Below are 24,996 nucleotides of genomic sequence, written 5' to 3' on the forward strand. Positions count from 1 at the left end.
TTGGCGCGTTTTCGTTCATGTGCGCACNGCTTCATGCACATGCATAGATAGTTCTGGCACTGTTTGTGAACAAAAAGTAAATCCGACCAAGCAAAGGCCCAAAGCAAGCAACCGCATAGCAAATCAAAGGCCGTCACCCGCCACTGCAAACCACAGCACACTGGGACTCTACCGGTTCATCATGTACCGGCCCCTGCTGCTGCTGTCCAGCCACTTCCTCAGTGCGTCAAGGAACGGGAACGTGCCCAGGTCGAACAGGTCCTGGGTAAACATCCGCACACACAATGCTAGGTGCTCGTCCAGGCGGTTGCGGGTGGGGTCCTGCAAGTACCCCATGGCCGAGAACCGCCGCTCATCCTCCACCGACCCTGGCACCATCACTAACACCAGCTGGGCCAAAGCCGAAAGCTGTGTCTGAGCCCGCTTGGCACTGCGAGCGCTCGGGTTGGGCGCCTCGCCGCATTCGTTGTTGTCAAGCTGATTGGGTGACAGCTTGCGCTTATGCTGATCACAACCGCCATGGAAGGCAGGGGTAATGGCGCCCGTGTCATCGGTCGCCGCTGGCAGCAACATTGCCGATGCATTACCGACAACAGCACCGCCGTCCCAAACGCCTTTATCAGGAAAAATTTCAGACTTATCTTGCTGTTTTTGTGTTTGTTCGGCGTTCAAGACGTTGCCTTTTGCGTGTTTGTCTATGGAAGGACCGGTCATACATTCTGCTATGCCGCGTTGACTCACGGGCTTGACCTTCTTACGGCCCCTCATATCTATTTTATGATCGATAATACTAAGTTCTGCACACTACGGAGCAATCTGGCAGCAATGGACGTTTTTGGCTGAAGGAATGAAAATGTACGGATCGGCCTCACTTTGTTCCTTATTTCCAAAGGCCAAAAAGGCCTCTTTATTCCTTAAAAGTAATATATTACTTAAAAAAAAAACACTGCTCCCCTGCTAGAGGGGCACCCTAATCCGTTCACCCCATCCGATTTCAGAATGTATTCGTTGGGTTCAGCAACTCACCACCAGCATACAACCAAATCTAGCGGATCAACGGCTCCTCAAATGTGTATGTATGTATGTAATCCAAGTCATGACGTGGCTCCCCCCATCCCAAGGACGCCCTCATCTCTCACCTTCCTGACGTGGCTCCCCCCGACCGTATTCGCTTACAACTGCGATTGCTTTTCCTGCAGCGTCTTGCACCAGGCCCGACGGATGGTGCATCCACCAAGCAGCAATCCTGCAAACTGTAGACTGTGATGGGGATGGCATGCTGGACGTCATCTGCATGGATAATCAGGGAAGGCGCTGGGCGATTCTCTCATCCAGGGGCTGCAATTCGTCAGTCTATTACCAGGGTGACGCGCCTCTCAGCGTCTGCCCCGGCAAGTTCTTGCCGCCCACGGGCACAGGTATGTATGTATGTATTTATGTATGTGCTGGTAAAGATTTATAGCTTGTACTTGGATATTCTACTTGTATTAAGTGTTTCAAAGGCTACGTAAGTATGTGCGGCCGAATGAACGAAGGGGGAACTTTAATTATTAACATACGGCTTGCTTCCTGTTTCTTCTGCTTGCTTGCTCACCATCGATGCTGCTACAGCTGCCGCAGTCATTCTGGGAGATGCCAGCATGTGGCCTTGGGGCATTCATTGGAGGAATATCCCGTTCCCAGACGAAAACGCCAAATGGATCTGGTACATGGACAGAGCCGACCAAGCCGCTCCCGGCGGCGTCATTTACTGGTTTAACAGGACGTTCAGTATTTCCGGAGATAGCGGGGCCGGGGACATGTCAGCCTTGCTTTACGTCATTGTTGACAATGGCGCACTCCTATACCTGAACGATACTTACATCGGCAACATCACGGGCGGGTGGTTTCAGGCAACTGACCCCATTCCGCTACAGCTGCCCCTCGGCCAGCACCAACTGTCGTTACGCGCCTGGAACAGCCACAGCGGCATGGATCCTGCGGGTCTCCTCGCCACCTTGATCAACAGTAGCGATGGAGTGCCCATTTTGAGGACGGATGACACCTGGACGACTTCTTATTTCGGCGCTGGTAGGTGTTATGATATGTTGATGCGTTCTTGATCATGCATAATTGGGCCATGCATAATATGTTCTTCTCCCTTCATCCTGCCTTCTTCCTGCGCACCAAGTCACAGCACTGTATGATGTGTGGGACAGGGGGTTCATATCTTCACCCTGCGGCCGCTATCCGGCAGACCCTGCCTTCCCCGGTATTTCGGGGCACCCTCATTTTATCACCGTAGCTGACTTCTCAGTGGATCGCACAGGTTCAGCACCCACCACCGGCATCCAACGGTATCTGCCGGATCAACGGTGGCTCAACTCCATTCCTGGTCAGCTCGCAAGGTTAACTTTATCCCAGGTCACCGCCGTCCGTCGAATAGGGGCCCTAGTACCTTCCACCATCGGAAGAATTTTCGACCTCGACCAATCTTGATCCCGGTATCTCCCGGGGGCATTGGTGTGTGCGGTAAAAATAGTGCCTGACCTGTATGCATTCGCAGTGCAACGGTACAGCGGTAGGTACGGCACCCACCAACTGTACGCGTATGCACGATACAACGGAGAATACAGCGCTGCATGTGCGCGGTGGCAACTATTTCATCATGCGTGATAGCCGCAACGGGTTCAGCAGTAGCTGCTCCCCACCTGCTCCCCACCTGCTTTTGAGTTTAACTAACGCTTCATAATGCTGTTGTGCCCGGCCATCTGCCACTTCTTCTCGAGCTGCTGTCTCCCCTTCCTGACTGCTGCCCCCGAACATGTGCACATGCCCGACCACAGAGGGTGACCTGCGAATCATCAGTGGAAGTGGAGGCGCGCCCGGGGGGATCAATGCCACGGAAAGTTCGGGCCTCCTGCAGACGCTATGGAACGGCCGATGGGGAACTCTTATTGACAGCCAATGGGGATTTTTTGCCGCACGTGCAGCATGTCGGCAGCTGGGCTGGACAACGGGGTCTCCGGTACGGAGTGCGGGATCTAAGTACGGCTGGCGCAACGATCCCGTATTCCAAGTGCACTGGAGCTACTACTACTGTCGGTTTGGCAGTGATTACCTGACAACTTGCTGGAATACTCCGGCAGACGATGTGGTTGTTGCAGATGGCGCCAACTACGTCGACACTGCAGGAGTCGAGTGTCGAAATGGTCAGTTATATACCGTGTTATGGCATGGTTAGTTGCCGTTTTTAGCTGCACGCTAGTTGCCGTTGCGTCTGTACGTGAACAGCTTGGTGGCATGAAAAGTCAGGGAGAAAGGTCCTTGTCTTTTACTTGGGAAACCGACGACTCGCACATAACCTCTCATAGTCCTGCCTAGTAATGTAACACTAGCCAATGTAATGTTAGCCCGTCGATGTAGCCCATCCATAAATTATGGCTGGACAAATGCAGATGGAGCCAATCCAGGATTGCCCGGCATTGCTTCCTTCGACACGCTTATATTGTTGAAGTGCATGAATATCACTCATGCAGCTGAGACACACGCCATCCTTGCTTGCAACATCTATATCGTATTCCAGACTAGCCCCTATAAGTGTATATATGTATCCTAAGCATCTATATAGGTCTATATATATCATCACGCAGCAGGCATACATGCACAGCGCGGTTATGCATGCGTTGGATTTTTAATGCTGCACCTGTTATGGGAACATGACGCCCGCAGAGACGGGGCGTGACTTCGACCTGCGAGTGGTAGGTCCTGGCGGTGTTGTCGGTGCCAGCAACGGCACGGTACAAGTGTACTTTGGGGGCACATGGAGTTCCTTGGTGCACTACAATTGGGAGTACCATGATGCACGAGCCGCGTGCCGACAGCTGGGCTGGGAAACCGGTGCTGCGGTGACGTCATCAGGTGCTGTGTACGGTAATCCCGTGGGCCCTGTGTGGCCTATGGGGTTTAATTGCGGCTGGGAGGAGGAGCGGCTTATGGACTGCCCCCGGTGGAACGAGTTAAGCTCTCCGTGGATTACACCAACTGCGGATGACGCCACAACGTTCAACGACACCGCCGGAGTGATTTGTCGCAATGGTGCGTGTACGGCAGCGGGTCGTAGTACTACCAGTCCTTACTTTTCAGGAACAGATATGGACCCGTGAACTGAAGGCAAAGGACGGAATGTCAAGAACGAGGCCCGGGAAATAGCTCACCTAAATCTATGTTTAGATTGGTTTTATGGTCATCAGGGACTGGCCGCGAGATGCTATCCCTCCAAGCCGCCGTGCGTGGGTCTGGAAGCCCACCTGGCCTGTTGTGTAATGTATGCATGTTGTTTATGCGTCATTGCACCTGCAAAGACGCGTTGACGACTTCATTCCGCTCCCACATGTACATTTGTGCTATGTATTAGAATCCGCTGGCGAAGGCGCGCTGCAGCTGGTGGGCAGCGACGTGATGGGTCATGGCACCTTGCAAATCTTCCACTCCGGAAGGTGGGGGGTCATGCACAGCTCATACGTCGATTGGCGCGTTGCAAGGATTGCTTGCCGGGAGCTGGGCTGGACGACAGGGGATCTCGTTCCTGCTGCGGGTGATGTATATGGTGGCGCCTCTGACATCGTTCTCTGGCAAGTATCATTCAACTGCAAGTGGCTGGAACCGCGCTTGGTGGACTGCCCTCGGCAAGAAGATTTTGTGGTACGATTAACAAATAATGAACGATAAGACAATTTAACAGACGATCGTTTCCGTGTGACGGAGATTTTCCTGCAAGTCCTGAGTTACCGTATGCATATGCCTGCCTGCCTGTTTGCTAATTGCAAATTGTTATTCAAGAACTCGTTTAAGATCCCCGGCGGTACTCCTCGGAGGTTATATAACCTGCGTTCCCGCTTTTGTAAACTTTTTGATCACCTACGGATCACACCCTGCTGTAATAGAATGGACGGTCCCCATCCAATATATTCGCACGGCACGAATTATAGAAGAAAAATGTCTTTCCAGACTGTATATATAGGTTGTAACAGGTTATATTAGACAGGGATCGCCCCAATCTATCGTAACAGGTGCAATCTTCAGGCGATAGAATATAATACAGATCTTGCGTGGCAGGTAACTGCTACGGGCGCCGTCGCATGTGCTTTGGAAGCAGTACGCGAACGCAGCAGGTCATCACCTCGCTTTTGTCGCTGTACATGATGTGTACATACCCTTGCAAGGCATGCTCACACTGTATGCAATGTAAAGGACGTGCATGCATGTGTGTAGTATTCTTCGCATATCACGGGATCTGCATCCGCCGATCCGTACATTTTTTAAGTCGTGATGTAACAATGTGCCTGTGCAAGTGACCCCGCGTGCCATCCGTCCCCCATCCCGCACCTGGCCCCGCAGGACTTGGGCCCTGTGCCAGGTGATTTCACTTACTACGCAGGGGTTAAATGCCGCAACGGTGAGTCGAGGGCCGACAGAAATGTTTGGGCCGTCTGTTGCCTCCCGATTTCCTGCAGGGTGGTTCCACTGCCGTTATTTTGCCGAGTGGGGTCACATGCGTGCACACAAATCGAAAAATGATTGATCCCCTTGCACGATTCTCCGTTTGTAGTGAAATGGATGACTAGTGGATAACGCCGCCTCAAACGTTGGCTCGATTAATATTACGTGTGAAGTGCATTGTTAGTTGCGGCTATAGAACCCTGCCTTGCTAATGATATATGGTATTTTATATGGTCAGCATTTTTTCGTTACATATATAAGTTCATACGCACACACCTTCCAACAAAAGGATTAAGTTCTGGTCAGTCAGTTAACCTTGTCGTTACAGTGGTGGCTCTACTTCACCTCACACACACACACCACTCCCGTGTGCGCGTATTTAACCGGCATCGATGTGGACGCGGACGCGTCCACGTCCACATGCGTACGCTTACTGCACTGTAAACTTAGCTCGTTTTCTTGTCTTGAGTAGTTGCCGTACCGCTTAGGGGTCGTCCACGGAGGTTGTGCTTGCTTCCGTGGGAGGGGGGGGCGAGCCTGGTTACCGCTGTAGATTAGGCAGAAGCCGCAGCGGAAACCTGTCAGTACTGACGCTATGAACTCGCGAAATTACTCTTTCCGTCGCACTCCTGCAACTTACTCTAACCCCGTACGGTTCCAGCCGTACGCACCAAAAAGGGAACTAAAGGTAATGAAAACCCCGGGGTTCTTTCCCTTTAGGGGATATCATTCTCTAAAGGGTTATCACACTTTTGGCAATTAGCTAAAGCATACAGATAGCTATTTGTTTAGATTGAGATTATTCAAAATTAGTACGTGGTAAATCTGTTTTTTTATGGGTGATGATTTATTAGGACATTCAAGTCTATTTCACCGAGGCCTCTTGTGAGAGGGATCAGCTCCAACTGAGTACTCTTTGCTTGGTGCTACACCTCTCTCTGACACCAACGACATTCAACGGAATACACTGTAGGCAAAAAGACACAAAAAACCTTGGATTCCTTTTGTTTCATTCAGAAAACCCTACAGTTTATTCATCGCCTGATTTCTGTATATATGCCATGTATGCACGGGTGATGCCACCTTGACAGAAACGGAGGAGGTCCGCCTTGTCGGCGGCAGCAAGCCCGGTGAAGGCATCGTGCAGGTCCTTTACCGGGGCATCTGGGGCTACATTACAATGTATACCTGGTCTTGGTATGGTGGCTGGAGTTGGCGTGAGGCGCGTGTGGTATGTCAGATGCTTGGCTGGACCACTGGCGATACCCTCACTGACCAATCAGCAGGCTTTAACCGAACAGCAACTCCTGGCCCCGTATACAACTTCGCCGGCCACGCATGTGAATGGTGGGAACACAAGCTTGCGGATTGCAGACGGGACAGCGACTATAATGTCTGGATGAATGACGACAGCTTTCTTCCGTATTACTCCCAGCTGGTAGCTTTGGCATGTCGGAATGGTAAGGACACACACTTGTACTTTAGATATGCAGATGCAAAGGTCATGATAACTCTGCATGGGTACTGCTATAAGTATAGAAAAGATTGCACACATAAGGAATGGCTCTTCATTCCGGAAACTCCCTACAGTCTCATGGTCATCTTATCCTTGTTCGCACTTCTTCACGGCGGTACAGGGCAGGGCGTCCGCTGGCAGGGCGACATTCGGGAGTATTTTGCACAGACGAACGGCATGTCGCTAAGGAGGATCTAAATATTCCGCTGGCTGCTGACACCCGTGCATGGGTGATCCGTCAACTCCGCCATCCATATGTGCATGTGGTGACCCCAAAACCTCCAGAAGCGCCATTATTCCTCATTCCTCATGCACATCCCGCCCGGGCACGCGTTCCTGATGATCACTCTTTGTCTGCTCAACCACCATCGCCCACCACCGCGAGCTAGGGCTATCACCGCGCATTTGCTACTGCCCTGGGTGAATACCGTCAATTGCATCCGGATCCCACTATTCACCTCTATCTATTCAACTGTGCCCGAATTTACGCACCATCCTCTTGCCGAATGATAATGTCCAGAGACTGAGGGCCCCGTGGGCGCCATCCGGATTGCTGGGCCAACGGGTAATGCTGGTGTTGTGGAGGTCAGTAGCTATTGCTTCATCAGCTTTCGTTATGGTAATGTGTTTACGTAGTTCCAACAGGGAAACAAGCATATGTGTGATTAAGCAAGGTTCATGCACCCGGAGTTATCGTGATGCTAAGTAACAATCGATGGTTATGCATGGCATTCATATGGACTAGGTACGGCAGGCCTCTCGCCGACCCCATGCATGTATATGGTTTGTCTTTTCAACTGCCTGCTGGCATACCTGCAGGTCTGGTTCAATGGCTCGTGGGGTTACATAAATCAAAATCAGTGGAACTGGCGCTCCACGCGTGTGGCGTGCCGGGAGCTGGGCTTCGTGAGTGGGCGACCAGTGTTGAATGCAGCGCTTGGTCGGAGCCACGGTAAATATATATGGCATATCGCCACCAGCCAGCTGCAGCTAGATGCTAAACCGTATTGCCAATAAAAAATGGTGACACACACAATTGCACACAGGGCAAATTTTCAAAACTTGTACAAAGCTAAATGAAAAGTTTTTATTACGTTTTAGATGAAGAATGATATATTTTGACGAAAATGCTGGCGAGAGCCTTGCTTAAGGAGTCACGCTACTTTCAAGGCGCCAAATATGTTGTAGCATCTGCGAACCAGCGAAGGTGCAAGAAAAGAACGGCTTACGTACCCAAAACATAACACCGCAAGTCTGACCGAACCAGATAGAAATCTCCTCATTCCAACATTATATGTATAGCATGCGTGGCGGGCAGAGGCGCGAGCCCCACATGCCATAGCAATTTCGGCTGCCCTATGTAGGACGTATGTCTTCCAATCCGTTATCTGGCTACGCACTCGCACCTGCATATGCGTTTGCAGGCCGCGGCTGGCTGGGATATGTAACGTGCAAGGGAAATGAGACAAGACTCATGGACTGCGACAAGCCGGGCTTTTACGATCAGGACTATGGTACGGCACAAGCGGGAGTCATATGTTCTGGTAAGATCTCTGGCGAAGACCACATTATCATCCGATTAACAGTTCAACAAGTGTTATTACGTGATCAGCCCGTTTTTCTGCCGTACGAGAGCCGTTTAAACGTAACTCCTAACTTTCGGTTCGTGATAAGCCAAGCATCTTATAAGGCAGCAGTATATATCCGAAAGGAAAAAGGAACACGGCATGTGTCGGGAATTGTCTATATCGTATATGTAGTCAGGGTCATGTGTGTGTGGTTGTTACAGTTGTTACAATGTGGTTGTTACAGTTGTTACAGTGTGGTTGTTACAGGGTCATGGTTGCAGTCTGTAAGTATTCGATCGTCTACAGGTCGTGCCCTGGAATAATAATGTTAGGTAGCATCCACATCTGTGAGAATTTTTTATCGTCAGTCCGACTACACAGTTTAAAATTGATAGGACCGCTGTGAAATCAATGGTACATGTTCGTGGTAAAAAATGGTCCAATCGTGCCATGGTATAATAATAATAGCTAAGCCTTAAAAGATATGGTCTATAGACCCTTCTCTATCGAAGCTTTCTACCGCGCCCTGTCTCAGCACGCACTCTACAGCGTAGAGTTATAGCATTCCCCGTGTATTAACTTAAACAGTGGCGCCCAGGCTTATTACTTAGGTACCATTTTTATATAAGAATGGTACAAGATCTTGCGCTATGTAGCTAATTGTCCCAGCCAACGTCACGTTGGTCTTCCAGTGTAGTATCCAGCGAATCACGGAATCCGTCATCCGCCGATCGGTTCTTTTCTACAAAGAGATCTCTTTGTAGACGTCTAGACGTGATACAACACCCAGCAACGTGTCCCAAGTCCGTCATTATGGCAGATGTACGGCGGTCCAAATGTATAAATCCATTTTTCTCAATTGAAATTCAAATGCAATGGGCGATGGATATGATGATTTGCGGGTGATGCTGTTGGGAATGCGCGCACCTTAGGCATGCGCCTACTCTAGGTTCTGGTAGTTTTCTCCTTTCTTAACTGCTGTACAGATGATGTATTTACGTACACATCATTCATGCCCCGCACCACATGCAGGGGATGAACAAGAGGATGGAACCGTGCGTTTGGTGGGCGGCACTGACGGCAGCAACGGCCAGGTACTTACCTAAACCATATGCATGTGGTTAGGCGCGCACATGACATATAGACACGCATGTCTGTAGAGGTTGTCCGATAACCTGCCTTGGCCTCTCCCTGCCTGTGTTAACAACAGCCCTTGAATGTTAGATAGCTCATGGAAGCACGTCGCAGGTAAGTCGGTAAAAGTTGGTCCATCACAGGCAGACAATAAAGACGGCCACACCTTCTTCATGCAAAGCAAGATGGTTTGCAGGTAGCCTACTGGATATGTGGAGATGGGATTCCATGGGCAATTCAAGTTTCGAAGTTTCCAGTTCCAGTAGTGTTGTAATGGGGGGCGTCATGGCTGATAAACTGTTGGGATTCCGCAACGCAACCTCAGAAGGCATGGCTTGCTTGTGCTTCGATGTAACCTACCAGCGGAGGTCCTCCTGCAGTCCGCCGCCGAGGACATTAGATAGATCTAGACGGACGGACGGACGGACGCTTGTGCCAAGCAGCATCTGCCGGCAGTAATGCTTTCGGACAAATATGCCTATATAAATATACGTGAAAGTAACTATTTATTGTAACGTATACATAGTATTTATTTATAAACAACATGTGTATGTACATAAATAAATATATATATGTATTACATTATTTTAACTAATAAGAAAGCTAAGATTGAACGATTTTATAGTAGATTTATCGTAGCTGAATACTCGTCCTGCTGCTGGTTCACCTGTCCATCTATCCTTAGGCGGGACTCCGTATATTACCTGAATGTGAGTGAAGCAAGCGTATGTGTCGGTTGACTGCTTGCAGGTTGAGATCACCTTCAACGGCACCTGGGGCGCAGCCTGCGGTAGTGGGTTCTTTGATTCTGAAGCCACAGTCGTTTGCAGGTGACGAGCTGCTGTCCTGCTCTGGCGTGTCCATTGTTAACAGCAGTGCACAAAGATGAATGACACCAAGCAGATAATGTACCCACCCAGCCATAGTTGCGAAGGCTTGTGTGTGCTCAGCAGACCATGCACTTACTCCTGCTGTTGCACATGTACTCGGCCCTATTTCTGCATGCACGCAGGCAGCTCGGTTTCAAGGGGATAGGACGGGTGGTTAAGCCCAACCTGTTCCGGCCGGCAACTGCGGCAATTGATTCCACGTATGCACCGTATTACGTTTCTTACAAGGGCTACGGGTGTGGAGGAACGGAGCTATCGCTGCTTGATTGTGTGCCACAACTCCAAGAAGTCGACTACTGCTCCGAGGGCCCTGCCGCCGTGACGTGCAGTGACGGCAAGTTGCAGTTCACATCCAATGAAATGCAACATTTATCTATTATGCATGCATACTGCAGTTGCTGCCAACCCCCTAGTTGCCCTGTTGCGTCTTTATATCTGTCCGTCCCCTGCTTGCTGTCTGTCTAGCTACGTACATGCCCCATGCGGCCATGCATTCCAAGCAAGCTCGCTCACCGGCAGCAGCAGGCAATCTGGCAATTGCAAGAATGACAATTGATGTGAAATCAGATGCGACATACCTGATCTGTTGTACACATCTTTTCGCCAATATACTACTTTCGCCAAAAGAGTGTGCTGTATTAATGTGCTGGAGCCTGCTTGTCTGGCCATCCCGTCTGTTAATAGGAATATGTTTGATAGGTCGTGTGCCCTGGCACCATCCCTATCTAAAGGCACCATCCCTATCTGTAACACGATATAGTTATATATGACGCGATCTATACGCGATAGTTATATATAACGCGATCTATAGACGATATCGATGGAAAAATTTTACGCATGCCTCGCTGCCCCTCCTGCTTCCGTCTAATGATTTCACACATGCGTCTCATTGCTACTTACTTACATCCCTTCTCATGAGTTATATGCTGAACGAGCTCACATCGGCATTTTTTATCGCTTCTCTTAATGTGCGATGAGGCCCGGCTTTAACAATTAGCCCACCCATTTCGACTTCGAGCTTCTCATTCCTTACTAAAAATATTTTTCCTGCGCGTTGTTTGTAACTGCTCGCAGATCCGCCTCCACCTAACGGCACTTTGCGGCTTGTCGGTGGCGACACTGGCCATGGGCTTTTGCAGATTCTCATTAATGACACCTGGGGTGTCGTTCACCAATACGGGTATGCGCGCACGTTTTTCATCCATGGGAGGACACATCAAGCCTAAGAAGATAGTGAAAGCATAATTCTCTCTTCTGCTCTTTTGATGCCCTGCCATGCTGCGCTGTTTTTTTTAGCTGCCGCCTTAGTTGTGCACATACTGGGGATACCACCAATAGATAGGGGCCGTGCGGTTCCTATCTATACAAGGGGATGGCCTATAGGCGTTCAAACAGCTTACTGACGCATGGATGCGTGGAAATTAAATAGTAAACCGTACCGGAGAATTGTATATACCCTGGGGCTGAATGCAAGACTTCAGAGCGCAAATGCGCATTATATGTTATGTTATGTTGTGCATTTTTTATCATCTTTAGATCGTATGTATAGCCTGACATTTTTTTTACCGGGAGCTTCCCTCCGGTATGTCATGCAAGGACCGTCCAAGTTTATGATACTAGGGAACGATCTATAGACGAATAAATAATTCTACATTTTTGGCAGGCGTCGGAGTGCAAAACGTATAACGCATAATGCAGGCCTATTGAAAGCAAGCTGCGTGCCGGTAGTCGGTTCTAAGGACCTCTAAGGACCTTCACCTTGCCAAGTAATAAGTTGCCAGGCAGGCTTGTCCGTGTATGGCTGTGTCCATAGCATGTGCATACATTCGCTCGACGAGCATGGCTGGCTGCTGGACGTCCGGTTCGGTAATGTAGTAGATGGTACATAGTATGGCACATATAGCGTCTACAAATACATCGTCTCCCAAGAAGTTCCGCAATAGTTTTTACTTTGTGATCATGAAACTCAGTACTAAGTTCATATATTGACCTCTTTTGCTGCGCACGTAGTCCTGATTGAAGTGTTGATGTTGTTACAGGGTGGTTAAGCTTCACCAGTGGCCTCCTTCCCGAGGCAATTCCCTGCTCTCCCCTGCTAGTGGGGCACCCTAAGCCATTCACCCCATCCGACTTCAGAGTGTACTCTTTGAGTTTGGCAACTCACCACCAGCATCCAACCAAATCTAGCGGATCAACGGCGCCTCAACTTAGTTCCTGGTCAGCTCGCAAGTTGATTGTATCACGTCCTACACCGTCCACAAGATGGGGGGCCACCTCCCATTTCACCACCTCTCAAACACCCGAGAGGTCGGCAGGCGGATTTGAACCCGGGTCGACCGGGAGCAGAAGTCAGGCCTTAACCTCTGCCAGCCGCCTGCCTGTTTTGTTGTACAACGCCTGCCTGCCTGAAGTGTTGTATGTGCTGCCCGCTGCTCGGCTAGCAGCGCTGCTGGCGTGTCATTATGCATATGTTCGTCCTTCAACACACACTGCTTCCAAATGAACCATCAAGCTTGCTTCATGCAATTTTTCTGTGCCCATTGCCGCATTGGCTGCAGCTTTGATTTTCGGGATGCTCGTGTTGCTTGCAAGCAGTTAGGCTTCACCTCAGGAAAACCTACGGCTTCCTCTGTCTATGGAGGAGGTATGTGCTTGAAACGAGTAATTCGTTAGCACATGGATGCATTTCTGGGGAACATCATGCAGCGCATGTAGCAGCTGGCCGCTGAAAAGGCCTCTCGAGATGCTGGTGGACGCGCTTAGCACGTATTTGTGGACGTTATGTGTGCCGTACTGTGTACCGGCGACTACAGTGTACATACCTTATGCTTTCTGCGTCATTAACTCTCGACAATAATGCATCTCTTATGTATACAGCATACCAGTGTAAGAAGGGTTCAGCTCCCTCGGCATCTCCCTGAGTACTCTTTGCCTGGTGCAACAACATGCAGCTGAGGCATATGTACACACAGCTGCGGCAGCAGAACCTGCTGGGACTCAATGCATGTTTACCTCCGAATAGAAGACCTCTAGATCTGTAATTCCACATCATTCATGCAATTTCCATTGCTTGTCCTCCCTCCAACAGGACTTGACATGCCAATCTTTCTGTCATGGGTGCAATGCATTGGCAATGAGACTCGCCTGCTGGACTGCCCCGCTACTGTGTGGTCCGGTACCTACTCAAAGGGGGGTAACGAACTGTACATTGCCGGAGTAGTATGCTCGTCAGGTGCGAAAACGACGTTCTCTTGCATCAAAAAATGATGGGAAGTGACTGCGAGTGACTGGTTGTAAGCCCTACACCAGATGCAGTTTATCGATGGCTGTATCGTTTTGTCGGTACTGCACGGTATAAGACTTCAGCGATAAAATCACTTAACGCATGAAATTCGTCAGGCAGTCGATGAAAATTAGACAAATTTCAAATTGGAGGCCTGCCAATGTATGTACTACGCAACCTGCAGGGACGTGTTAAATATGTAGAGAGCTTAGAAAGCACACAGAGCACAAAACGATGCATGCATGTACCAATGACTGTAACACTATGTAACATGCACGGAATGGTGTCTACAGCAGGGATTCTGTTTTCATCAGCAGGTTTTCTTGATACCACATGTGGAATGGTTTTCTAGATTCCGCATGTGTATACATGCCCCATTATTGTCGCCCTGGATTTGGATTTTTTATTCTTGCAGAGCCTGAGCCCGAGCCTGGTACTGTGCGCCTAGTCGATGGCCCAGGACCTTGGGCTGGGAGGCTTGAAGTCTGGTTCCAGGGAACGTGGGGTGGTATATGCCACGATGATTACACCTGGACAGGGAATTATTTTACTCGTCAAGCTGCGCGCGTCGTCTGCAGGCAACTCAACTATACAGGAGGAAAGTGAGTATGGCGAATGACGTCGGCGCCTGCTACGTACGGCAGTAGTTGAATTCACGGCGAAACCGCTGTGGATTTGTAGCAGCACGCATGATCATGCGCACTTGTAAAAATATTTTAGGTCTATATTGGATCGTGCTCTAGTACATTTTACTATGGGTGCTCCCTTACTAATTTACCAAAGCTCAATCTATTAGATAGACATTAAAACCATTGCAGGCGCAGTCCGACGATGGACAGTAGTGATGATAGTACAAACAATATCGAGCGGGGATTGCTAACAAGTAAAGTGGGCTGGCGGCCCGCGGGTAGCCCGTGCAGGCGCAATACCGGCACATACACCGATGAGTTGACGTTCGCAGCTCACATTCTAAACCCTACAAGAAGCACTAATATTAATGGCCGTCCGAAGCACGTAACCTTTAACAAAAATGGATCGTTGATTCTGGGTGTGTTCATATATACTTGCAGGGCGGTGGGGCTATCGGTGTATGGTGGTGGTACAGGGTGGGAGAATTCGGACCTGAGGCAACCTTCCTGGATGCAAAATGTTGCCTGTCTGGGCAATGAGACACAGCTGAGCCAATGCAGCTTCAATCGTGCTTCGTTCGAGAACCAATACTGGTGGCGTATCTGCGATGTAGGCATCCAGTGCGATGCCAATCCAGGTATGGCAAGCGGATATAGGCAGGTAAACCCTAAGTCGATAAGGATCACATGTGTACAGCTACCCACACAGCAATGCAAGCAATTTACCAAGGTGTTCCGCAAAACATGCCAGAACAGGCGGGCCTTCTGAGGGTGCTCTATCCTACTTTTAATTATACAGCAAATATAAACGCACAGTCTAAAATATGAGGGCAAGATCTGTAACGCTAATAAATCGCGCTATCTGTAACCAGCTTCACAGGTGCTGGACTTTTTGTCCGCTTTGCATCCGTCCCCTCACTGCGTGCAACGTATCCTTGCAGTCCCGGAGCCAACAGACGGTTCACTTCGCCTGGTGGGCGGACCAGGACCTTGGTCGGGTCGAGTTGAGGTGGCAGTCCATGGGGTGAGCGAGTCAGCAGCAAATCTATTGCATCAAACACACGCACAGTAAGAGCAAGGAAACTGTAGTAGCTGCAACACAGTAAGGCACACATAACAACTACAAATATATACGTATATACGCGCAAAGCGCTTGACCAGCATCTCGAAAGGCCTTTTCAGCGACCAGCTACCCGGTGGGTCGCATGTGGCCATATGTGGTACAGAAACCCACTTTATTATGTAAGTACAGTAGCAGTAGTTGACGAAACAGTAGTACCTGAAGAACGAGATCCCTTACACACAAATGACAATTTCCATGTACTTACTAATGTATATGTACGTACTAATCCGCTTCTTATGTCAATCACCAACAATCGCAGGTCTGGGGAACCTTCTGCAAGTATGGCATAACCAGTGCGGATGCTCAGGTGAGGCTTGATTGTGTAGCTTCCTATTATATGTGCACACATGAAGCTTGCTTACTTGCAGTAGGGTTCCTCTAAAAAGCACATACATACAGGCGCACATACAGGCGCACACGTCTTATACGTCGAGCTGTACAATCCACTATCCGGGAATAAGTTTTGTATATATGCCCTGTACCTGGAGAACGGTAACAACGAAACAAGTAAGGGCACGGTATCTGATGACTTGCGTCTGTAAAGTTGAGGAGTGTCTATAGAACATCTATTATTAGGTCTATTTTATTATCATAAAATCGATCTATAGACCATTTCATACCATAAACCTATATACGATCTTCTTGGTCCTATCTTTATAACGATGGCGTTGTCTATAGACCATAAAAACCTTCCTGATGTGGATGGCAATCATGCCTTCTTGGTTGCAGGTCATCTGTCGCCAGCTTAACTACACGGGAGGCCGTGTAGTGGACAGGCCTGACTTGTACGTATACGGATTACAGAACAGAGGCGTGCCGATTTGGCACGCCAACTTGGGCTGCCTCGGAGACGAGGAATCTGTAAAGGATTGCTCCGGAGGACTGGTGTGGGACAACACAGTCTGTGGGACAGGAGTTCAAGACTGGCAACACCGGGATTGGGGTGCCGCTGTCATCTGCAACGAACATCCGCAAGGTTGGTTTGGTTGGATTGTAACTACCTTCGTTTGTACTTGATTTGTGTCGTCTATAGATCGTGCCCTGCAGAGGTAGTACCTAATCTACCAGCTGGTAGATTAGGTACTACTTCTGTAACATGATTATTGTGTACAGATCGCACCCCTGTATAATAGCTAGATTGGTGGCGATATCTAAAACCCTAACAATCTTACAGAAGTAGGTGTTACATAAGGTATGATAAGCCTAGCTGTCTATAAGCCTAGCTGCAATGTCATCGTGGATTTATAGCAGCAGGCGGACTTCGAAGGCAAACGAAAGCAGGGGCCATTTTTATTCTCTGAACTGCTCCAGACGACCTGTCCATGCATGATTTGACGAGTTATTCCGGAACCCTGCCTCGAGAGTTTCTCTGGTTTTCCACACATGATGAATACCGCCGACAATCTAAGGGATTACCAGGAATGCAGCACACGGAATGGTTTCCAAGTCGCCTTGTGTTTCAATACATTGATGAATCGACGGATCGACTGCTACCATTAACCTGCTGCTGACGTGCAGGGGCCCTTTCGGAACTGGAGGTTGATTCGGGACAACAGGATCCTAACAAACTCGGAGCGTGGCAGGTGCGTTCATACATAGTGGAGGATTCCGGCATCGGCCGCCGCAGGAACTTAATAACGGGAATATATTTTGCTAACATTTTTGGTTGTATGTAGACAGCTGGGCTTACATACTGATGAGTTGCGACTTGCGCGTGATGTATGCATACATACGTACATTTACAAAAATATCTTAAGAGGGATTCACGACGCGGGCAGCAAATAAGACGTCGACGAGTTGCCTATAGGCCCATGTCCATAGTCCAGGGCAACGGAAGGGTTTACCCTGGGGCCGTGTTACCCCTCCTGCTGGGTAGGAACTTACAAGGGGGTTACCAAAGGGCTACCGGGGGTTGAAAGTGGGTAACCCAATCAGTGCCATAAGGCCTTATACATTTAGTTTTGCGTTGGCTGACCAATCGGAGGATTAAGATACCTTCCGCAACCCATGACATGCGTACATACTTGCATACCTGCAGGAACCGATGATATGTCCGGATAGCGCTCTCCCATCCGGCCTATCTCTGAGTGTGGACGCTGCCCCCTTCGAAGGATGGTTGAATGACAGTGCAGGGGTGCTTGGGTTGAGACTGCAGTGCTACATGGTGGGTTGCACAGAGCCTGCAGGGCGCCTATGAACCTACAGTTTCATTGCCTGCATGCTGCTTGCCTGCCTGCAGGCGTATCAACCCTAAAACCCCTACAACACAACATTTTACTGAGCATTATTCCGCATGGGCGTTGAATGAATAATGCGGTTATTTATTTCCCTGATGTCACTCCATGGATTGCACGATTGAAGCCTGTGTGGGATTGTGCAGGATGCAGCGCCGAGATCTCAGGTATCCTCAACTACAGGCTACCCTTACTATTCGGAAGTCTGGCGGCCAAATCGCACATGCGCAACGGCGAATGCATCGTCCTCAGGGCCGAATGCCACCGCAGCGGTGACACTACCGTATTTTATAGGCGCTCGACTGCGGGTGCTTGGTGACGTGGACGATGCGACGGACACTGTCGATGCCTTAGGCGTTACGGACATTGCATTCCGCTGCAGGTGCGTGCCACAGTGTGATGTTTGCCAGCGTACATTAATGCAACCGTCTTAATCTGGTTGCTTAAATTTTACAGACAGACTTGCATGCATGGATAAACGAAGCTTCGTTTATCCATGCATGAAATTGCAAGTCTGTCTGAAAAAATATTTTATCGCCGATAGATAGTGCCCTGATATATAAGATAGGCACCATCCCTATGCATTATACTAGGACACGATCTATAGACAGTAAACAAAAACTCTTCACAGCTACCCTCGTCTGATAGATGTTGCAACGTGCAGACAGATGATTAGGTTTAATTATCGTAACAGCCTAAATGCACGTGTACACGGTAATAGAACTGCGGAATAACGTTTTGATTTGCCGATCGGCGTTGTCTGATGCAGTGGTCAATTGCAAGCAGCCGTACGCGTACTGCTGCGTGTCTGCATAATTTTATCTGTATTTATACAAGCTTGCTATCCGTTTTGCAATTCCTTTAGTCTTAGGTTGTTGTGCACAGGCAATCACTTCGATTTGTCACATCTACATACTGCTGCTTCGTTTCGTTTCGGTGGGGCCGCCGCTGCAGTGGGGCCGCAGCAGGCCAGCTGGGCGCCTACGCAGTCTTCCATGTTTACCATCCGGCTTGCGTATGCGCGCCTATGACTTAAACAGCGTTCCGATTACAAATGTAGCTCATGTAACATGCCCTCCCACAATCATGGGCTAAACAGAAATGTTCAGATATTTGCTTCGCATAGGTTGATTCTTCCCGTCCATCCCGCTTTCCATCCGTACAGTGATGGCAGTGACATAAGCGGCGGCGGCATCGATGAAGGAGTCTGGGGAGAATGGGCGGTATGCCCCAGCGGTACGATTGTATGTGGAGTCACGCTCAGGCTCCGCGGGTGGACCGGTAGCTACAGTTCTAAGGTGTGTAGTCTATCTGTTGCGTCCTTGCGGCCAGCTATGGACGTACCGCAGATGTCGAACAAACTTAGTCAGCTAGCTTGAGCAACAGGTTCATCGGTTGGTTTGCGATGTTATTATACATACCCATGGAGTAGTTTGCCGTTCACGTGGTTAAATAGCCATGACCATCTTGTTAACGTGAGATGTTTGCCATCCTGATTGAAGGCTGACTTGTGCTACTGATGTTGACACTTGGAATGAAACTGGATTCAGTCGACGGCCGCTAAGAAGCAACAGCTGACTGAATTGATGGAGGAATGTGGTCGACAGATGTGACAGATGCTCCCAAACATCAGCCCAAACAGCAGGCAGACTCGGTACAGCCACGTCTCCCTGATTTGCTTGCGTGCTGGACATTTGCAGGGAGTGTACGATGATACCGGAATGACGGGGATGAGACTTTCATGCTGCGCCGTACCTGAAGGTAATAACTTCACATGGCCCCCCATGGCTGCTGCATGTGTTGCGTGATATGGAGTGTTGCCTGTGGTGGTGCTAGTGTGGCTTATCCTGCGTGCGTTTTTCTCTTGCCTTATTTTTCTATTTATTGTTTCTGAAGCTCCCAGTAGCCACGAAACCAGCGGCCAGGTGCATTTAATATATGTGTGTGTATTATATTTTTTTACAGACGCACGGCCAAGGCCCAACTGATGATCTCCACCTTGTATGCCTGCAGGCTTCTCGGCTGTCCAGGGGCTTCGCAGAGTTCGCTTAGTCGGCGCCAACTCCAGCCTGGAGGGCCGTGTGGAGGTCTTCGGGTACGAGGCGCCGGGTGGCGTCTCGCAATGGGGTACCATATATGACGATGGATGGGACGACCTGGCCGCAAACGTGGTATGCCGGTCGCTTGGGTGGCTCACCGGCAGAGCGCTGACATCTTCAGGCTACATATACGGCCAGGGCGGCCTGCCCTTGCTATGGAAGCGTGTGTCGTGCAACGTAAGAAAGTGGATACGTATGCATCATATGTCTATACTCAGCAATCAAATAGGCTGTGAGCATGAGGATTCCGCACTGCTGTATTTGTGTGCCTGGTGCATCGCTAACATCGCATAGAGCCTGTTGTCTCCACGGCCGTCCGACGGCTAAGGCGGCTTCTTGCGTTCAGTATGGTTGCTTATAATTATTTACCGAACTGCAGGGCACTGAACCGTCACTTCACGACTGCACAGTGTCTGATTGGGAGAATCCAACTTATTATTACAGCGGGTACCAAACTGCGGGCGTCATTTGCAGCAACGGTAAGCTGTAATTTTTTCCAAGATATAGTGCTTCACAACAAACGCAAGCGTAAGGCAGGCAAGGTTGCCTGTAAACTGTTAGACATCGCTATGTGATGATGGTGTTGATGGAGAACCGTATGTATGTTACGGCGTGCAATTGTCTTAGCTTGTCACAAGTCTACATAATGTGGCACTACATAGTATTATTCTGACATTCCCTGTGCGATGGTGCCTCAGCTGATGCGACGTACGTACGTACGTATGTACGGTGCCTCGACAGCCAGCCATCGTACCATGCAAGCAAGTACCATGACATACCACGCACTACTAAGCTAATGCAACCCAGCCTAGCCTAGGCCTGTCACTCCACCTTATGATGAAACAAGGTTCCTCCAGCTACTCCCACGTCGAGCTTCATATCGTGACGGAGTCCTCCCAACCCCCATACATTCATGTTATGCAGAACGCCCTCCCGAATGGGGAACTCTACGACTAGTTTCAGCAGACTTAGGCTCACTCGGGTCGGGTCGCGTGGAAATCTACTGGAACGGCACCTGGGGCACAGTCGGCCGCGGATCTACCTGGAATAACCTGGGGGCAACCGTAGTCTGCAGGTAGGCCTACCTGGTGCGTACGTTGGTTGACTTAGCACCGCCGACGTTTTGATAATGAGCCAATTCAACACCCATCAATGCACATGCATACATATGGCAGATTCGCATGGGCTAATCTGCCCATTCGGGGTGGGGGAGGTAGGGGTATCCATGGATGCATGTTTAACGAGAATTATTATGCGTACCTGCTGCCAGTTGCATTCGTGCTTTCATACTTAACTCATGGGGTTACGACATACTGCAGTAGTTGGCCATATTCTCAGTTGGTAGCTGACCTAGCTAACCCTTCCAATGCTACGTAATTACATTTGCAGGTCTCTCGGGTATGAATGGGGCACAGCCGCCGTGGGCTCCGACTTCCTCTCATATCAGATTGTACAGGGGCAGCCCATGATTGTGACTGATGTAGACTGCACGGGAACGGAGACGTCCCTACTAGAATGTCCAAGCTCTGGTCTCGGCCAGCTGTACGGCAACGACTATTCCCAAACAGCGGGAGTTGTTTGCAGGAATGGTATGTCTAATGGGCTGGGAATGGATTATTGCCAATGGCAAGTGTAGTATCCTGGGTGTCACGGGATTGACATCCGCCGATCGGTTCTTTTCCTGCGATAAGACATGATACAACAGCAAGCTAGCGACAGTGTTACAGAGGCACAGAGGGACACATGCAGAGCCAATGTATTGCAAGCCATGGAGTCCTCACGTACCGACGCGCCCTCACGCCATGCGCTTGAATTTCATGTATGAGCTTCTAGGTACTATTATTACGTGCTTTAATGTCCATATGTACGGCGGGGCGTGTGTGGTGCCTCCATTTGTTGCGAGCTGGTAGGTGTGCATATTTTACCAAAGCTCCCACCCAGGACAGCGATTATTGACATTTTTGTGTCGAACTCGTTGCATGGGCAACAGCTTTTTGTCGCAAACTGCTTGCAGATCCGCTACCTATGACTGGATCTGTGAGGCTTTTGTACGGCGCAACACCCGCCGAAGGCCGTTTACAAATTTTCTATAACAACACTTGGGGCTACATCAACGAATTCCCGGAGAGCGGGTGGCAGCCGTATCCTCTTCTTTGGGACGACATGGATTCGACAGTTATATGCCGCACGCTGGGTTTCAGAAGTGGAATCGCCCGTTCGGGCAGAGGATGGAGCGGCAGCTATGAGAATGTGCCGATATGGCTAAGCGGCCTAACGTGCTTCGGCAACGAGACCAGCCTGCTCGATTGCCTTCCCGGTCGAAACAACAACACCTGGTATCGGGGTTCCTGGCAGTATATCTATCGGCCCGCCGGAGTTATTTGCAAGTCAGGTATGTGGGTCGGCACCTGTCTGCCTGCATCGTATTTGTCAGGAATATTTGTAGATAGACAATATTGCTGATGACCATGTACATGTGTCCTTGCTGCTGGCCCGGCAGCCCATCATCGTTGAATGCTTGCTACATGCCAGTTATGCGTGTCGTAAGATCATACACCTTACTTGCTGTATACTGAGCATAATCTTGCGATGAATAATGCACATATGCATTTTTGTGCAATATGACCGTGCCCAGCATATGTCTATTCGATGAACAGGCTTCGTTTGCCCACGCACACCGTGCATGCCCGGTGACGATATTAGGGCAATATTATTAATGCTTTGTGGTGGTCTATCTTCCAACACGCACACCGCATCCGTGCATGGCGAGTCAGCTGCTTGCAAAGAAAACCAATTTCATCCCTTATTTAATGTACCCGCTGCCCATATGCATATGTACGTCCGTTGCGCAGAGAATATCTCGGACGGCCAGCTCCGCCTCTTCGGCAAGATGTCTCCCAACAGAGGCCGCTTGGAAGTAGCGTTTAATGGGGCTTGGGGTGTAGTGGATTCTGGCGGCTGGGGCTGGCCGGAGTCGTTGGTCGCCTGCAGGTCTCTTGGCTACAAAAGTAAGCCTAAACCGCATCAACACCGGAACTAGCCACTCCATTGCAGTACTGTTACGCGGATTGGTATTTAATTCATACTGCGCCGAAGCTACTTCCTTGCTATGCATGGCTGATACGTCTGTAAAATATAGGAGTGTCTCTATCTAGAACTAGAGACACTCCTATAGGATCTGTTCTAGGTCGATATCTAGAATTATACTAGTATAGTACTATGGCCTGACCTACATGTATATCTGTGTATATCATCCCCAAATCATCTACACATCGCCTTTATACTTGTGTTATAATTCGTAATTACAGATGTTCATTTAAACTCGCTACCCTGTGGCAGGCTAAGCAGGGTAATATGGAGGTTAGGGTTAGGGGTTACGGGGTTATCCCTCTAAAAGTGGGTAGGCTATGGGTGAGGCGCAATATTAATCCTCCCTCGTAGCCCCATTGCTACCCCCTGACCACAGGGTAACTACCTTACCCCGGCAGTAGATTGCTTTATCGTCAAGAGACAGCAGGGTCATCGCATAATGTGCAGTATATAGATTCATCATTGTATGGAATGGTCTATAGACCGTGCCATTGAATAATAGATAGGCCTGACAATGTATGGTCCACTAGACCATAGTATAGACGTCTATGATATAGATTAGCGACCAAAATTTTAACAGACTCGCGCCCCATAATTCGGCACGCCACGCCAATTTTTGGTTTTCTTCACGGTTTCAGCATCAGCGTCAAGAGCGGAAGATGCCGGATATGCAATATATATCACCCTTCTCTTCCACACATTATTTCACAATTATTAATATACCCGTGTTGCTACGTAATTTTAATGCCGCCCTAGGGGACGGGCGCATGTGACTTGTGACGCTTGCTATCTACTGGTATGCTATCTGCATATCCCAATGACCTGTCTACAGACCATCAAGCATTTACCGGCCGCGGCGTTGTGACGCAGTACAAATGCCATGGCTTATTTAAGTTTTGCCTTGCTTGTGCAGGCGTTGATTACATGGGCACGGGAATAGGCGAGTCTGACTATCCCAAAGATGCGAACCTTCCTGTTTGGCTTTATGGTGTCAAATGTAATGGGTCGGAGACTTCCCTGTCCGAGTGCAAGGGCGGCACACCTTCCTGGCCTACAGAGCCGATCACATGGTTCGGAGATGCAGTTACTTCTGACAATAGGGTCAACCTTGTCTGCTCCCCCACGGAGCCGCCGCCAGATCTTTCTGTACGGCTTACTGGAGCCCCAGTGCCGTACATGGGCCGATTGGAGGTAGGCCGCAGATTGGCACAGATATCAACCAGGTGCACGGAATTGGGGCACGTGGAACTTTGTTTTCCGATCCGTGTGGCATTCCTTCCTCCCTGCGTGCAGGTCTTTTGGGCAGGAGGCTGGGGAACGTTCGCAAACGATTACAACTATTACAATTACAATATGCGGGGAACCTTTACGCCTGCGGATGCTGCAGTGGCCTGTCGTATGCTCGGTAAGATGTAGAGTAGATAAAAAGTAATTGTAGGGTAGCCCATGCACATATATGAGTACATTAATGGCATGTTATAGCATGGGTTCACCAACTTGAGAGCGGTTCGCACTTGGTTCTTTTTCTTTTGTTTGTGAGTGCGTACACGTGTGTGCGTGTGTGTGACAAGGCTCAAAGCTTTGTAAGCTTAAGCTCACTTAAGCTCACTTTAGTTGTATATATATACATGTATATATATTATATATACAGTCTATGGATCATAAATACGCAACATCATTTTATGTATCGTACGCATGCAGGGTTCGATCCCTTGGACATCAACTCATCATCATCACCGGTTATGCTTGGAAACTCGTTCGGGGTAAGTACTCTTCATCATGACACACTGAAATGCGTACGTACGCGGATATAGCACGAAGCACGAAGTAAGGCCCTATTGGGACTGCAGTAGCCTTCGTTTATATGGTCTATAGTCGTATGTAGTAGCTAGCTGTAAATAGTACGGCACATATATCGTCTATGAATACGCGCTAAGTTGCTCCATAAG

General features: G+C 49.3%; 2 protein-coding genes across 2 annotated transcripts; both read left to right on the forward strand.

Annotated features, from left to right (window-relative positions):
- Positions 1-3,773: 3,773 nt before the first annotated feature.
- VOLCADRAFT_34806 (uncharacterized protein) lies at positions 3,774-4,599 on the forward strand (the record flags this gene model as incomplete). The annotated part of the gene is made up of 2 exons (XM_002955698.1): positions 3,774-4,077; positions 4,397-4,599. Coding segments are annotated over 2 exons (507 nt in total), but the record flags the coding sequence as incomplete, so codon positions are not given.
- Positions 4,600-6,556: 1,957 nt separating this feature from the next.
- VOLCADRAFT_30475 (uncharacterized protein) lies at positions 6,557-22,919 on the forward strand (the record flags this gene model as incomplete). Its single annotated transcript, XM_002955699.1, has 7 exons — positions 6,557-6,628; positions 7,817-7,903; positions 13,623-13,782; positions 19,872-20,122; positions 21,420-21,546; positions 21,972-22,274; positions 22,744-22,919. Coding segments are annotated over 7 exons (1,176 nt in total), but the record flags the coding sequence as incomplete, so codon positions are not given.
- Positions 22,920-24,996: the final 2,077 nt, after the last annotated feature.

Source organism: Volvox carteri, assembly GCF_000143455.1.
Source record: "Volvox carteri f. nagariensis unplaced genomic scaffold VOLCAscaffold_54, whole genome shotgun sequence".
NCBI lineage: Eukaryota > Viridiplantae > Chlorophyta > Chlorophyceae > Chlamydomonadales > Volvocaceae > Volvox > Volvox carteri.